Source organism: Macaca mulatta, chromosome 3, assembly GCF_049350105.2.
Source record: "Macaca mulatta isolate MMU2019108-1 chromosome 3, T2T-MMU8v2.0, whole genome shotgun sequence".
NCBI classification, from domain to species: domain Eukaryota; kingdom Metazoa; phylum Chordata; class Mammalia; order Primates; family Cercopithecidae; genus Macaca; species Macaca mulatta.
The window spans coordinates 146,729,255-146,743,497 of NC_133408.1; the positions used below are offsets into that span (position 1 = coordinate 146,729,255).

At 40.0% G+C, this 14,243-nt stretch overlaps 1 protein-coding gene across 1 annotated transcript in view; it reads left to right on the plus strand.

The window, feature by feature from the left end:
- Nucleotides 1–14,243, plus strand: part of PRKAR2B (protein kinase cAMP-dependent type II regulatory subunit beta) — a 114,770-nt gene that overhangs the window by 70,586 nt on the left and 29,941 nt on the right. Inside the window, exons 3-4 of the mRNA XM_015134667.3 lie at nt 4,077–4,129; nt 11,148–11,231. Coding sequence (XP_014990153.1) covers nt 4,077–4,129; nt 11,148–11,231 — 137 coding nt within the window. The remainder of the gene's footprint in view (nt 1–4,076; nt 4,130–11,147; nt 11,232–14,243) is intronic.

Sequence of the window (14,243 nt, forward strand, 5' to 3'; positions counted from 1 at the left end):
ATCACCAGCGGAGGCTGCAGAACAGTGAATATTGCAGAACAGCAAATGTTGTTGCCTGATTGTTCCTCTGGAAGCTTTGCCTCAGAGGGGCACCTGGCCATATGAGGTGTAATTTGGCCCCTACCGGGAGGTACCTCCCAGTTATGCTACTTGGGTGTCAGGGACCCACTTGAGGAGGCATCTGTCTGTTCTCAGATCTCAAACTCCGTGCTGGGAGAGCTACTACTCTTTTCAAAGCTCAGTTGGAAATGCAGAAATCACCTGTCTTCTGCATTGCTCATGCTGGGAGCTGTAGACTGGAGCTGTTCCTATTTGGCCATCTTGGAACCTCCCTCTTCATTTATTTGTTACAGAAATATTTACTGACCTCCTAATCTTCGTGCCAGGACTTTTGGTGAGGAAGACAAAAGGCTCTCATTTTCACTCAACCTCTCTGTCCCCATTTCTTGGACAAATTGTGTAGGACATTTTAACATTGAGCAAGTATTCATTCATTCATTCATTCATTCATCCATCCATCCATCCATCCATCCATCCATCCATCCATCCATCCATTCAATATGTGTTTGAGTGTGTATAATACAAATACATTATTGTGAGATACTTAAAAAAGGACATCTCTGCTCTCAAGGACCTTGCAAGCTTGTTTGTTCACCAACCAGTCATTTATTTAAAAAAAAAAAAAAAAAAAAGTGCCTTGAGCTAGTAGGCAATGTGCCAGGTCAGTGCTAGGGAAATACAGAGATGAACAAGAGCATACAGTCGGTCCCTGGAGGGCTACGCCTCAGCCTGGAGAGGCAAGCAGCTTGTAACATCTTTGGAAGCATGCAGTGTGGTAAATGACAATAATGAGCTCTTCCCACTGTATTGCGAGAGTGCAAAGGATGAGCACAGAAGTGGAGTTTCCAGAATTAGTTCTGTGTGGGTGAAAGGTCAAGATGTGACTCTCCATTTGACCTTTTAGTTGAGTCTGGAGAGAAGGGTTGGCTTGGAAAGGAGATTGGAGGGAGTTCCAATCAGAAGAAACAGTTTAAGTGATGATAAAGAGCTATAAGGCACGATGACAGCTTTACAAAACTGCAGATACTTTATTTTGATTTGGCCATGGAAGGTGGGGGTAGATGAATTCTAATGTAGTGAAACAATTGCAACAGGAATGTCAGTAACTAAGTCCTTGTAGTATTGGCACAATATGTAGTTCAATGAAACAGATAGCCCAGATATGGACAAACATACTATGTGATAAAGTGGATATCACAAATCAACAGGGTGTTAAGTAATAATATTGAGACGATTGATAAAGTATTTGGAAAAAAAATAGATTCTTACTCCAGATGATTTTTAGTTAGGGCTTAGGGGCTAGGCATTTAGAAATTTGAGAATTAGGATTGCTTTCTGTGAATTAAAATTTAAGATCAACAATTTAAGATCAACAGTAATTAAAAAATAAGATCAACAGAGGGTGGGTGGGTGTGTATATGTAAAACAAGTTATCTTAACGAAATATCTTGCCTACTGCCTACTGCCACCTCGTTGAATGTGTCAATCCTATGAACACGGCCAGCTTCATGGGCCCTGCACTCACGAGGGCCGTGCATTTGGTTTAATGCTCTGCTCTTGTTGTCCTTTGGAAAGTCTTAATTCCATATATGATTTTTTTTGTTTGTTTGTTTTGTTTTGTTTTGCACTAGGCCATACAAATGATGTAGCAGTCCTGCCTGTGAAGTTGGCCATCTCTGGGGACAGAAAGTTAGAGAGCTAAGCTTTAGAAGTAGATGTCCTTGTGCTCTCTAGAGAGTTGCAGCCAACCCAGTTAAAGTATCCTGGACACATTGGCAGGGCCATCCCTATAGAGTGCCTCAGGCTGTCCAGCTTGATGCCATGAAACATTCAATTTATTTAACAAAGTTTCCTGTTTCCCATTTCCTGCTCACCAAGCAATCTTTCAGTAGTGACTTGGCTGCTGCTTTGGTTTTCCAGCAGGGAGAGATCTAGCTAGTTGTGCTGGTCCGATCCTTCATTCAGGAAGGTAGTTAGTAAATTGGCATTCTGATTTCATATGTCAGTGAGATTCTTTAATGTGAGCCTGCTTCTGCATGACTGGTCCATTTCTGTTACATTTCTGAGACTAAAGGCTGATGTCCAGGAATTATGCTGGTAAATTCACCAAAGCAGTCATGTGTAGAATAGTGGTTAAGAGCAAGAGCTTTGGAGTCAAGACAGACAATCCTGGATAAAATGTGGGTCCTGTCACTTACTAGGATGTATGATCTTGGCTTTCCTGTGCCCTACTCTTTCATCTGTCAAGTGATGACATTAACATCTACCTTAAGGTTGTTGTGAGGTTGAATGAGATGATGTACTTTCGATCAGGGTTTCTCAGCCTCGGTACTGTTGACATTTTGGGCCAGGTAATTCTTTCTGTTCAGGGCGGAGCGTTTGGTGCATCGTAGGATGTTTCCAGCATCCTTAGCCTGTACCCAGTAGATGCTAGTGGCATCCCTCTAACCCCCTATAGTTATGACAATTAAAATGTCACAGAGGCGGAATCCCACCTGTGGAGGGCACAATAGGACTTGGTTAAGAGTCACTGGTCCAGGTGTATAGAGTGGTGCCTGGGGGAAAGAAAGTGTTTTATGGTATAATAATGGGAATAGTGGTACCAAAGATGATACTACTTTCGATGCCACCCTGAGGGCCCTAGGAAGACATTTGTCAGCCTTTCATTTATTCTTTGTACTTAAATTTTTTATCTATGCCAGAATAAACTCCATGTAGATTAAATAGTACATGTAAAAAGCTCTACCTTTAAACAACTGAATGAAAAAAGAAGTAAATCTTTAGATTTGCAAATAAGGAAAGGGTTTTCAAGGTCAAAAGAAGTGATACTTCTGTGATGTTTAATGTTGGGTTTAAAGCACATTGGGAAATTTTCTTTCCTCATAGATGTCATGACATTAAAAATAAACATGCATAATCTATAAAAACCTTGTAGTTATAATTGAAAAGCAAATTGGATAAAATGATTGAGTAATATGACAGATAAAGTGGTATGAAAATACTAATTTAAGTCAAAAAGAAAACCAGATATTTCCTATAGATAAGGACAAAGGAGGAAATACAGTCATCCTATAAACATTTGAAAATAGTTCAAATTTAGTAATTTTAAAAAATTTTTAAATTATTTAAATTGGCAAAGATTTTAAACAATAGCATCCAATTCTGTTGTACAGTTAGGGAAGTGTTATTACATATTTTTTATAGGACAATGGATAGGTACAGCCCTTCTAGAAAGAAACATGGTGATAAATGTGCCCTAAAAATTCTCATACCATTTAGCCCCCCAAAATAAGTTTGGGAATAATGCCTACAGCATAATCTGAAATGTAGACAAATATCGATGCATGAAAGTGTTTATTTCAAAGTTGTTTTAATATAAGCCAGCTAAATGTTCAGTATTGGAGAAGTAGTTATTTACAGCATATGGTAATCTGCAATCCTTAAATGCAGTATTCACACAGTGTTTCTAACGACATGCAAAATTCTTATAGTGTTAAATGAAAAAAGCAGGTTTTTAAGTTGCATATGCAATATAAACTCAACCCAGAAAAAGACTGGAAGGAAATATCCAAAATGTTAATATTTGTCCCTGAAATACACAAAACGTTAATATTTGTTCTGTAATATTTAGATTATGGATAATTTGTGAAAGTTAGTCACAACTATATGATTAAATTGATCATTTCATGGCAGACAGCCTTTTCTTTTGTTTCTGTTCTTTTAGGTAATGTTTAGATACTATGCCTTGGAAATGAAAATGAAAGGGTTTAGGCTATGTTTCTCTAAATGGGAAAAATCAGAAAGTGTCAATGCCCAAAAATACAGCTTCATTTTTAAGTAAATTATAAATTGAAATATGAAACCAGTTTTGGAGGGTAGACTGCTTCCCCTGGTTGAGGTGAATTAATGGTTTTTTATACCGTGGTACTCTTTTTGTTCATTAGGTGTTAACGATGTACTCATTGCAGTATGGTTTTTGATGAAACAATCTAAGATGTTCATTTCTGTTTTTATAGTATGTGCAGAAGCTTATAATCCTGATGAAGAAGAAGATGATGCAGAGTCCAGGGTATGTAATTTACTGAATGAATGAATTTTAAATTGATGCCCTTGTCATAGCTAAGGAAAATGATCATAGAAAAGATGTTAACAGGCATTCAGGTTAACAGGAGACATAATGGAATTATTTTGACTATTTCTTTTCCTAGTCTCATCTCCAATAGCCTACTCCTGCTGAGTCTTGCAGAATTATTTTTATCCGAAGAGTATAAAGAGATATATTTTATCTCTTTACAAAATATATCCTGGTGAGGAAAAATGTTTTCAGCTGTCTTTCTCATAGTGATAATATTATTTTTCTTAGACAGTGTTTCTAGTAAACAAAAATACTGGGAAAGACCTTCTACTCCTCTTAATTTATAACAACAGAAAGTTACTCTGAAACAAACAAATCACAGTAAAATCACATCCAGTGTGTCAGTACAGCAGTTAGGATTATTTTTTAAATCTGTGAGTCTTCATCGTTTGCTCAGCAGCTGACTTCTTGCAGGCCCTAATGTTTTTGTAAGAATTTGTCCCCTGTGATTTCAGCAGTTTTTAAGCTATGTCTTTCAGCTCAGTTCTATTGTTTATTTAGTAAAAAGTAAACTAAGAGATAACTATGCCTGGAAATGGAAAGTAATTAAATTTCTGCACCACCCTCCTCCCCTTTTTTTGAGTACGTATGTTGCAAAAGTGCCTCTTGTTTCTTTGGCCTTAAACAGTATAAACAAAAACTTATTTTTGTAGCTCTGAATAGTACTTAAGTAAGATTGAGGTTTCTTGTGGAGAAGCAGATACTACGTCCCTAAGTCATTACATCATTAAGCTCCTTGAAACATATGTAAAATCCAGTGGTATCAGGAGGCTTACAACATGGAAGATCTTGAAATCCCATTTTATTCCTGGACCCATGGGGATTCCCACTACCAGGGTTGTGGAAGCTCATTTCTCACTATTAGAACTTCAGTTATTTTCATGAAGTTTATAAATCCTAGCCTGGAAATGATGTTTAGGATTAAGGTATTTTTACTAATCTGTGATGTACTGTTACCCCTCTGTATAGTCTGAAAAACTAGACCTTGCCTACCATATACTTTACTATACCCGTATACTGTATCTAGCAGAAACAGTACTGGGTGGCATTGAAGATAACATGCATTCTTTATATGTGTGTATAAATGGATATGATAAAATTTAGTAATTGGGATAAGAGCAATCGAGATGAGCTGGTTTAAATTAATAAAAATCTAAATTAATGAACATTTGCAATACAGTTTAAAAACAATATGCAGTATCTCATTGATTCAAAAGCTGTTAGGCCTTGAATTTTAGCTGCCATTTAATTCATGAGGTAAATAAAGTGTTTTGGCAGGTTCACTCCAGCTAATTTCTAACAGTTTTGTTGGGGAGGCTATACCAGTTAAGATTCATTTGGCTGTGTAAAACCTAACCCTATCAAGACAAATGTGAAAAAGAAAACACTGGGGAGAGATTATCAGACAAATGCTTGGAGATCATATTGAACTGCAGAAAGCATTCAAAGGCCAAGCTGTAGGCCTGGCAGGCAGGAGCCAGCTCGCCTCTGGGGTCCATCAAGAGCCAGAGTGTAAGACTTAGCATAGTGTCTTTGAAAGGGGCTCAGCTACTCATCTCTGTTACTGTGTCTTTCAGTTCAAAATTCCAACTTCCCAAGAGTTTCTGATGCACCCAGCTTTGGCCCAGGGTAGGGCCAGGGTCAAAAAGTACAACCTACTTGGGAACCACTTCTATAAATAAGGACAGTTACTAGAGGAGGAGGAATCTTTGTGGTTGGGCCTTTACCGTAAGAGCTGTCCCCTGTAACACTTTTTAAAGTTATTTTTGATAGGTTTTTTTTGGTATTTAATGTATTAATTATATGTTTGATTATAGCAAAGTACCTTAGGTTATCAATTAGGTTGAATATTCTCTCCTCTAAATGTGTTACTAAAAATTGTACTTATTTTGGTCTCAAAAACTATGAGGCATACCACACCACATGCTTGGGAATGATTATTACAGTTTTCAAAATTATTTAGATCCAGAAGCATATTGGGAAATATCTATAAGGAAAATGTATACTGTGTTGTGATAAAATTACATTTCATTTGGACATTTTATATTACTTCTGAGACTCACCAAATCCTTAAGTCTGTAGTATAAACAGAAATTTATCCTCTGATACGAATTCAAAGAAAATGTAAATACTTAAGACTCATTTTGGAAAATAACAGATTTTAGTTGGAATGCCTTTAATAAATGAAAATTTAAGGGTTGTCTAAATCTAGCATGTAGAAACTGGTAGAGAACAATTGATAAACTTAAGGGTAGAGTATTTCTATGTTTCTCCATAAAAATTTTTTGGAGTTCCATCTGCATATCTGGTCTGGTGCTAGATGTAAAGTGGTGAGCAAATGGACAAATCTCTGCCCTCTTGGAGCTTACAGTCTAGAGAGAGAAGCAGACAAGTGAATACATTAATGAAAAGTTAAAAAACATGAAGTGCTAAGGAAACAGCGAAACACTGTACGGATCCAAACACAAGCCCCAAGCCAGGAGGGGCTCTGATACTCTGGAATGGTTGAAACAAGCATCCTTGAGGTGAGGCTGGAAGGATGGGCAGGCAGAGAGTCTTGCCAGAAGCCCCTTAGGGCATTTTAGATGGAGCTGAGCCTGGCATCGGGGAAGGCAGGTGGAGCTGGGCCAGATGGCTGCAGTGAGGGTAGAGAAGGAAGGAATGGGGATTTAATTCTCACCAAACGTGATGGAGTCCATTGAGGTTTTAAGCTGGAGAAGGGATATCCTGATTTAAATTTTTGAAAGATTATTTTCAGCTCCATGTGGAGAATGGATGGGACAAATACGAAAATATCTTGTATAGATTTCTCTTGCCTAACAACATAGATACAGTGTTTTTTGTTTGTTTGTTTGTTTTGTTTTTGTTTTTGTTTTTGTTTTCTGTTTTTTGATTTTTTTTTTTTTTGGTTTTGGAGACAGTCTTGCTCTGTCACTCAGGCTGGAGTGCAATGGTACAATCTCAGCTCCCTGCAGCCTCTGCCTCCTGGGTTCAAGCGATTCTCATGCCTCAGCCTCCTGAGTAGCTGGGACTGCAGGTGTGCACCACCACATATCTGTCTAATTTTTGTATTTTTAGTAGAGATGGTGTTTCGCCCTGTTGGCCAGGCTGGTCTTGAACTCCTGGCCTCAGGTGATCCACCCACCTTTGCCTCCCAAAGTTAGGATTACTGGTGTAAGCCACTGTACCCAGTCGATATACAGTGTTCTTTAAAGAAAATGTCTAAGTTTAAACCTTACTTATTAACTGGTTTTCTTTTCTTTTTTTTTTTTTTAATGGAAAGGCAGCAAAAATTTAGAGCAGAAGTTGGCAAACTTTTTTTGGTAAAGTTTTTTTTTTTTTTTTTAACTGAAAAATGCACTGTTTTCCGAGAGTAAATAATTTAGATTTTGAGGAGTCACCTACTTTGCAACTACTCAGTTCTGCTGTAGTAGCTTGAAAGCAGCTGTAGGTAATACATCAATGAAAGGCACGTCTGTTGTGTTATATTAAAACTATGACATTTGAATTTGAATTTAATATAGATTTTATATGTCAGGAAATATTATCATTTGTTTGATTTTTTTTTCCCCCAGTCATTAAAAAAATGTAAAATTATTCTTAGCCTAGAAGCCATACATACAAAAACAGCTTTGCTTGCAGGTGTAGTTTGCTGGTCCCTGGTTTAGAGTATAGACTCTGTAGCTGGCCTGGCTGGCATGAATCCTGCTCTGTACCTTATGGACTGGATGACACTGGACAAGTGATTTAGGCAAGTTGATTTCCTTAACTCTAAATTTCTTAACTTGCTTCATGGGATCTATCACTAGGATAAAATGAGTTAATATTAGTAAAGCCTTAAAATAGTACCTGGCATGTATTTATGCTACGTTTGTTTAACAAATAACATTTTTATCTGAAGTCAGGAATGAATTTTAATGAAAACCAAAGTGGCCTCTGGTACACTAAAATCACAGTTTGGGTATATTGCTGAGGCCTCAGTGACCCAGAGACAGATCCCTGAGGTGGGATCACGCCAAGCCCCAGAGGAAAAATGGGGGAGAGCATCTTCAGAGCACGTGGCTACAGTGCAGAGGAGCCGCAGTGTCAGAGACTGCACCTGCTTTCTGACTGTTTACTTTCCCCAGCGAAGAGGGATTTTACTGACGAGGTTAATTACAGAGAGTGGACTCTGGGTGCTGAGGAGTAATGGCAGGGTAAGGGAAAAGGGAAACAGGAGGAGAGCAGTAGACCATAGTGATGGAGGTGGGGCAGAGAAACAAAGACTACTGGCCGGGCGCAGTGGCTCAAGCCTGTAATCCCAGCACTTTGGGAGGCCGAGACGGGCGGATCACTAGGTCAGGAGATCGAGACCATCCTGGCTAACACGGTGAAACCCCGTCTCTACTAAAAAATACAAAAAACTAGCCGGGCGAGGTGGCGGGCGCCTGTAGTCCCAGCTACTCAGGAGGCTGAGACAGGAGAATGGCCCGAACCCGGGAGGCGGAGCTTGCAGTGAGCTGAGATCCGGCCACTGCACTCCAGCCTGGGCGACAGAGCGAGACTCCGTCTCAAAAAAAAAAAAAAAAAAAAAAAAAAACAAAGACTACTTAGAAATGGTCATTGGTTCGGGCACGGCGGCTCGCGCCTGTAATCTTAGCACTTTGGGAGGCCGAGGTGGGTGGATCACGAGGTCAGGAGTTCAAGACCAGCTTGGCCAAGGTGGTGAAAAACTCTGTCTTTACTAAAAATACAAAAATTAGCTGGGCGCAGTGGCGGGCACCTGTAATCCCAGCTACTTGGGAGACTGAGGCAGGAGAATCGCTTGAACCCAGGAGGCGGAGGTTGCAAGGAGCCGAGATCGCACCACTGCACTTTAGCCTGGGTGACAGAGCAAGACTCTGTCTTAAAAAAAAAAAAGAGGCCAGGCGTGGTGGCGCACACCTATAATCCCAGTACTTTGGGAGGCCGAGCCGGACAAATCATGAGGTCAGGAGATTGAGACCATCATGGCTAACACGGTGAAACCCCGTCTCTACTAAAAATACAAAAAAAAATTAGGTGTGGTGGCGGGCACCTGTAGTCCCAGCTACTCGGGAGGCTGAGGCAGGAGAATGACATCAACCCGGGAGGCGGAGGTTGCAGTGAGTCGAGATCGCACCATTGTACTCCAGCGCCTGGGCGACAGAGTGAGACTCTGTCTCAAAAAAAAAAAAAAAAAAAAAAAAAAAAGGTACAAGTGGTCATTGGTAAGAGAGGTAGCAGGAAGAAGAGAGAAGAGGAAAAAGCTGGATTTCTGTGTGAAGGCTTATAGGAATTGAAAGGGGTGGGGAGAAAGACCTGAAATTGATCAGAGCGAAGCGGGCACGTGATACTGATGCACTCTCCCCGCTATCCTTTCTGAGAACAGAGCTTCTCAGCAGGCAGACATCTCAGTTGCTTCGGTTTGAAGTTCTGGATGGATTTTGTGAAGTAAGAAATGACTTTCTGTTTTGTTTTAGTGTGTTAGCCTTCCTTATTTGAAGTAGGAGGAAGTGAAGTTTGGTTGGTGTGATTTGGTTAATACCTAAATTGTAAAGGTTACTTGTGCAGCAGTGGATGAGGAGGCCCCGGGATCTGCTTTGTCTGTGTTTGTGTGTCATCTTAGACTCTAGTTTGAGATGAATATTGGGCAGATAGTAAACAAAGGTTTACATCTACCTTACCTTAGAGGGGAAAGTGCAGTGACCCTTTCTCTCACTAGCTCATAGTTCTTTCACGTAGTCTATACATAATGCAGATAAATGGTCTACATATCAATAGTTTACATATAGATAATGTATCGATACTATAAATTTCCTCAATTCTTTTCAGGCTTATAATTTTCATTATTTTTTAGCCATCTGATATGGTTTGAAATGCAGATTTAAATTCCCCATTGTGACTTTTGATGTTTGTGGCTGTAAACTCCACTGCTGCCTGATTCTGTGAGCTCTGATGGTGGGGCCGGCTGCCTGAAGAGGCAGGGCACCTGCCCATCAGCTCTCGTCGTCACTCTTTGAGTGAGCATTGGAACAGGAAAGGGTGGTGTATAGGTCTTCAGGAAACCAACTCCCTGTCTGCTGCTTTTAGGACTACCCTTGCCCCTCTAACTCATTTCATAGTTACAAACTGCTCATGTTCTCAAAAGAGTGGACCTTTTGGTCCAAGTCAGTTGAGCCTCCTGCTCGTGAAAAGAGACTCGAGAGATGGCAAGCCACACTTACACACAAGGCATTCTGCCACTCTTCACCCTCTAGAATACAAGTTTAGTGAGAATATAGCACACTAGTTTCCTTGAGTTCCCCAGCCAGCCTCCTTGGACTCTTTTTTCTCTGGAACACATATTGTCTTGGAGTGGCAGTGCATGATTGCTTACTCCCTTCTAAAAATCACTTGCTTGCTGTGGGGCAGGTACATACCACATGTGTAAAAATATATTTAAATGTATAGTGCCTTATACATTTAAACATTTTACTTGCTTTCAGGGACCTTATCAAGATTCGAAAGAAAGAACTACATCCTGAAAGAGTGTTAAGCTCAGTAGAAACAGAATGACAGCAGTCCAGATTTTCATTGTAGCTGCTGACACCTGTTGTCCTTTTGTACGGGTCCCCACTGGCTGGGAGCTTTGGGGTCTTCCTAGTCAGTCACAGTTCTGTACATAATGAACTAGCTAACCTAGGGGAAAATATGCTTTTGAAAAACATTTCGGTGCTATATTGATGAATAGATACCAACCTCCCCCCTCCACAAGGTGAATTATGTTCCTCTACTTAGTAGGCTCATAATTACCAGTCACCAAAAGTGAATCTCAGCACCAATCTGAAGTGAACTTGAACACTAACAGTTCTTCTTTCTAACATTGGTTCTGATTTTTGTTAGTTTTTTAAGTCTCTTTGAGTGAGATGGTATTGGCTAATGTCTTTGTTTTTTAAATCTGGTGTCCTTTTAGATTATACATCCAAAAACTGATGATCAAAGAAATAGATTGCAAGAGGCTTGCAAAGACATCCTGCTGTTTAAGAATCTGGATCCGGTAAGATAAATCTTAATAATATAAATGGATATTTTTTCCCCCAGTGACAGTGTCAAGAACTGTGCAGGGTCTTGAGTTTTGCCCTTTTTGTAAGCTGACATCACCCTGGGGTGATGGTAAAGCCCCCCTTGCAGATGCTTGTATGCACAGTAGGTTGAACTGCAGGAGAGGAATATTGAGTTTGGGGGAATATACTGCTGTTGGAGCAAGAAGTAAACAAGCCTGAGGTGTGTGTCCTATGGAAGATGTTATCTCATCTCTCAAGATACTATGGCCCAGGTAAAAAGAGGTTAGGACCTTGCACTCTTTGCACCCAGCAGGGATATGCAGGGATGCTCAGGGCCCACCCAGGATTGTTTCTCTTTACAGCCAGTAATAGTAATTATATTTGAATGTGTATAAACTCTATATTAGACAGATTAAAAGTAACATTTCACTTGACTTTAAGGTGAGGGTTTTTTTTTTTGTTTGTTTGTTTGTTCTTTATAAGGATTTGGAAATCTCTAATCTTTGGGTTTGGTATTTCTAGAATACCCACTCTTGGTATGAGTGTGTGTGCTGTTCAAACTTTGCCTTGCACTGTGATGTACATGTTCTGCTTCCTTCATCTCAGATTATGCTTAGTCATTGCTATATAGTCATGTAGGAGCAAACCTCTGCTGCCATATTCCAAGTGTGAAAATAGAGTCAACTTTTGTGACTTACCTCCGCTTTTTCTTTGGTCAAACTCAGCATCTTTGAGTTTTTGGTGATGTCCTAGAGGAGAAGCATTAAATCAAGACCTGCTCTTTTTAAAATGAGGTCTTCTTAAAAAGGACATTTTTGTAAAGATTCAGGTACGGCATCATACCAGTTCTATACTGTGTCATATTTACACTCAAATATTTTTAAAATCTCCTTTGTTTCTAGTATAATTTATGTTTATATTGTGTCTTCCAGGAACACAGTACATTGTGTGACTTTGGAGATTTATGTTAGGTCCACACATTACAAGTTTGTCTGTCCGTCTCTGAGGCTCCATTACTGGCTTTGACAGACCTGAATTTGACCAGACCCAGGATCCATCAGTCACTTCATCTGTCCATTGTCTGAGGGCAGGAACTGTGTCTTTTGTATCTTTGCTTCACTCTTTACGTAGCAGATGGCTCGCGGCTCTCTACATGCACTAGGCTCTCAAAAGAAAACATGGGACTGAGACAAGAATGCTTTATCCTTTTGTTACTGGAAAGAGGTCCTGATCCAGACCCCAAGAGAGGGTTCTTGGATCTCGCGCAAAAATGAATTCAGGGTGAGTCTGTAAAGTGAAAACAAGCTTATTAAGAAAGTGAAGGAATAAAACAATGGCTGCTCCATAGAGACAGCAGCCCCCAGGGCTGCTGGTTGCCCATTTTTATGGTTCTTTCTTGATGATATGCTAAACAAGGGGTGGATTATTCATGCCTCCCCTTTTTAGATCATATAGGGTAACTTCCTGATGTTACCATGGCGTTTGTAAACTGTCATGGTGCTGGTGGGAGTGTTAACAGTGAGGATGACGAGAGGTCACTCTCGTGGCCATCTTGGTTTTGGTGGGTTTTGGCCGACTTCTTGACTGCAACCTGTTTTATCAGCAAGATCTTTATGACCTGTATCTTGTGCTGACCTTCAGTCTCATCCTGTGACTTAGAATGCCTTAACCATCTGGGAATGTAGCCCAGTTGGTTTCAGCCTTATTTTACCCAGCTCCTATTCAAGATGGAGTTGCTCTGGTTCATGCACCTCTGACACTTTTCTAGTTATCTAAGTATACATATTTAATCCTAAATAATAGTTTCGGATAGATTTGTTATTTGTAATAAAATGATGGTGTTTAAATAATATCTAACTCAAGTCTTGTTAAAAGTTATGCTAGGCCGGGTACGGTGGCTCATGCCTGTAATCCCAGCACTTTGGGAGGCCGAGGTGGGCATATCACGAGGTCAGGAGATCGAGCGCATCCTGGCTAGCACAGTGAAACCCTATCTCTACTAAAAAAATACAAAAAAATTAGGCAGGCATTGGGGCGGGCGCCTGTAATCCTAACTACTTGGGAGGCTGAGGCAGGAGAATGACATGAACCCGGGAGGAGGTGGAGTTTGCAGTGAGCCGAGATCTTGCCACTGCGCTCCAGCCTGGGTGACAGAGCGAGACTCCATCTCAAAAAAAAAAAAAAAAAAAAAAAAAAAAAAAAGTTAAGCCAAACCCTTGAACATAGTTACAGTCTCATGGTATGAATTCATTAGTTCAGAGTGGCCCTCATATATCCTTGTCCATTCAAGTTTCTTTGCTCAGTTCATTCAAGGCATATTTACCAAGTACCATCACTTAGCAGCAGTGGGAGTTAGTGCTGAGGAAGCAAAGACCTGGTTCAGTACCCTGAGCTGGTATCAAAGCTAGCCTGTGGATTACATGATCACATCGCAAATGAAGGACCAATGTAGTATTTAACTCTTTTGCTCCAGAGTCACACAGAAGGCAGTGGTAAAATCAATCCTTAGTTTTACACTTAGAGGTAGGCTTTATTCAAGAATTCTTTATTTTTTGATTAGAACTTTACATGGGAGAATTTCAGAGGTCACCAAGAACAGTGCTCTCAAGCTTTAATATGCTGATGTATCATCAGGGGATCTTGTGAAAATGCAGATTTGGATTCTCGTGGTCTGGAGTGGAGCCTGAAAAGTCTGCATTTCTCACAAGTTCCCAGGTAATGTTGATGTCCTTGACCCACAGCATACTTTGAATACCAAGGACTAGAGCTAAATGTGAAAATGTTCAAGTTCAGTATTTGGTTGCTGTTACGTATGTTATGTTTGCATGCTTTCCTATTCAGTGAACCAGTATTTTAATGCTTCAGCGGGGACTAAGTCGTGAACTTCTGATGTCTGTAGGGTTAAGTGATACACAGGCATAAATGAAATCATTGCTAGTTATGCTTTCTTGGGATGTCGTTTTTTCTGTTCTGTTTTTTAAATTAAATTGATCTTCCTTGCTATT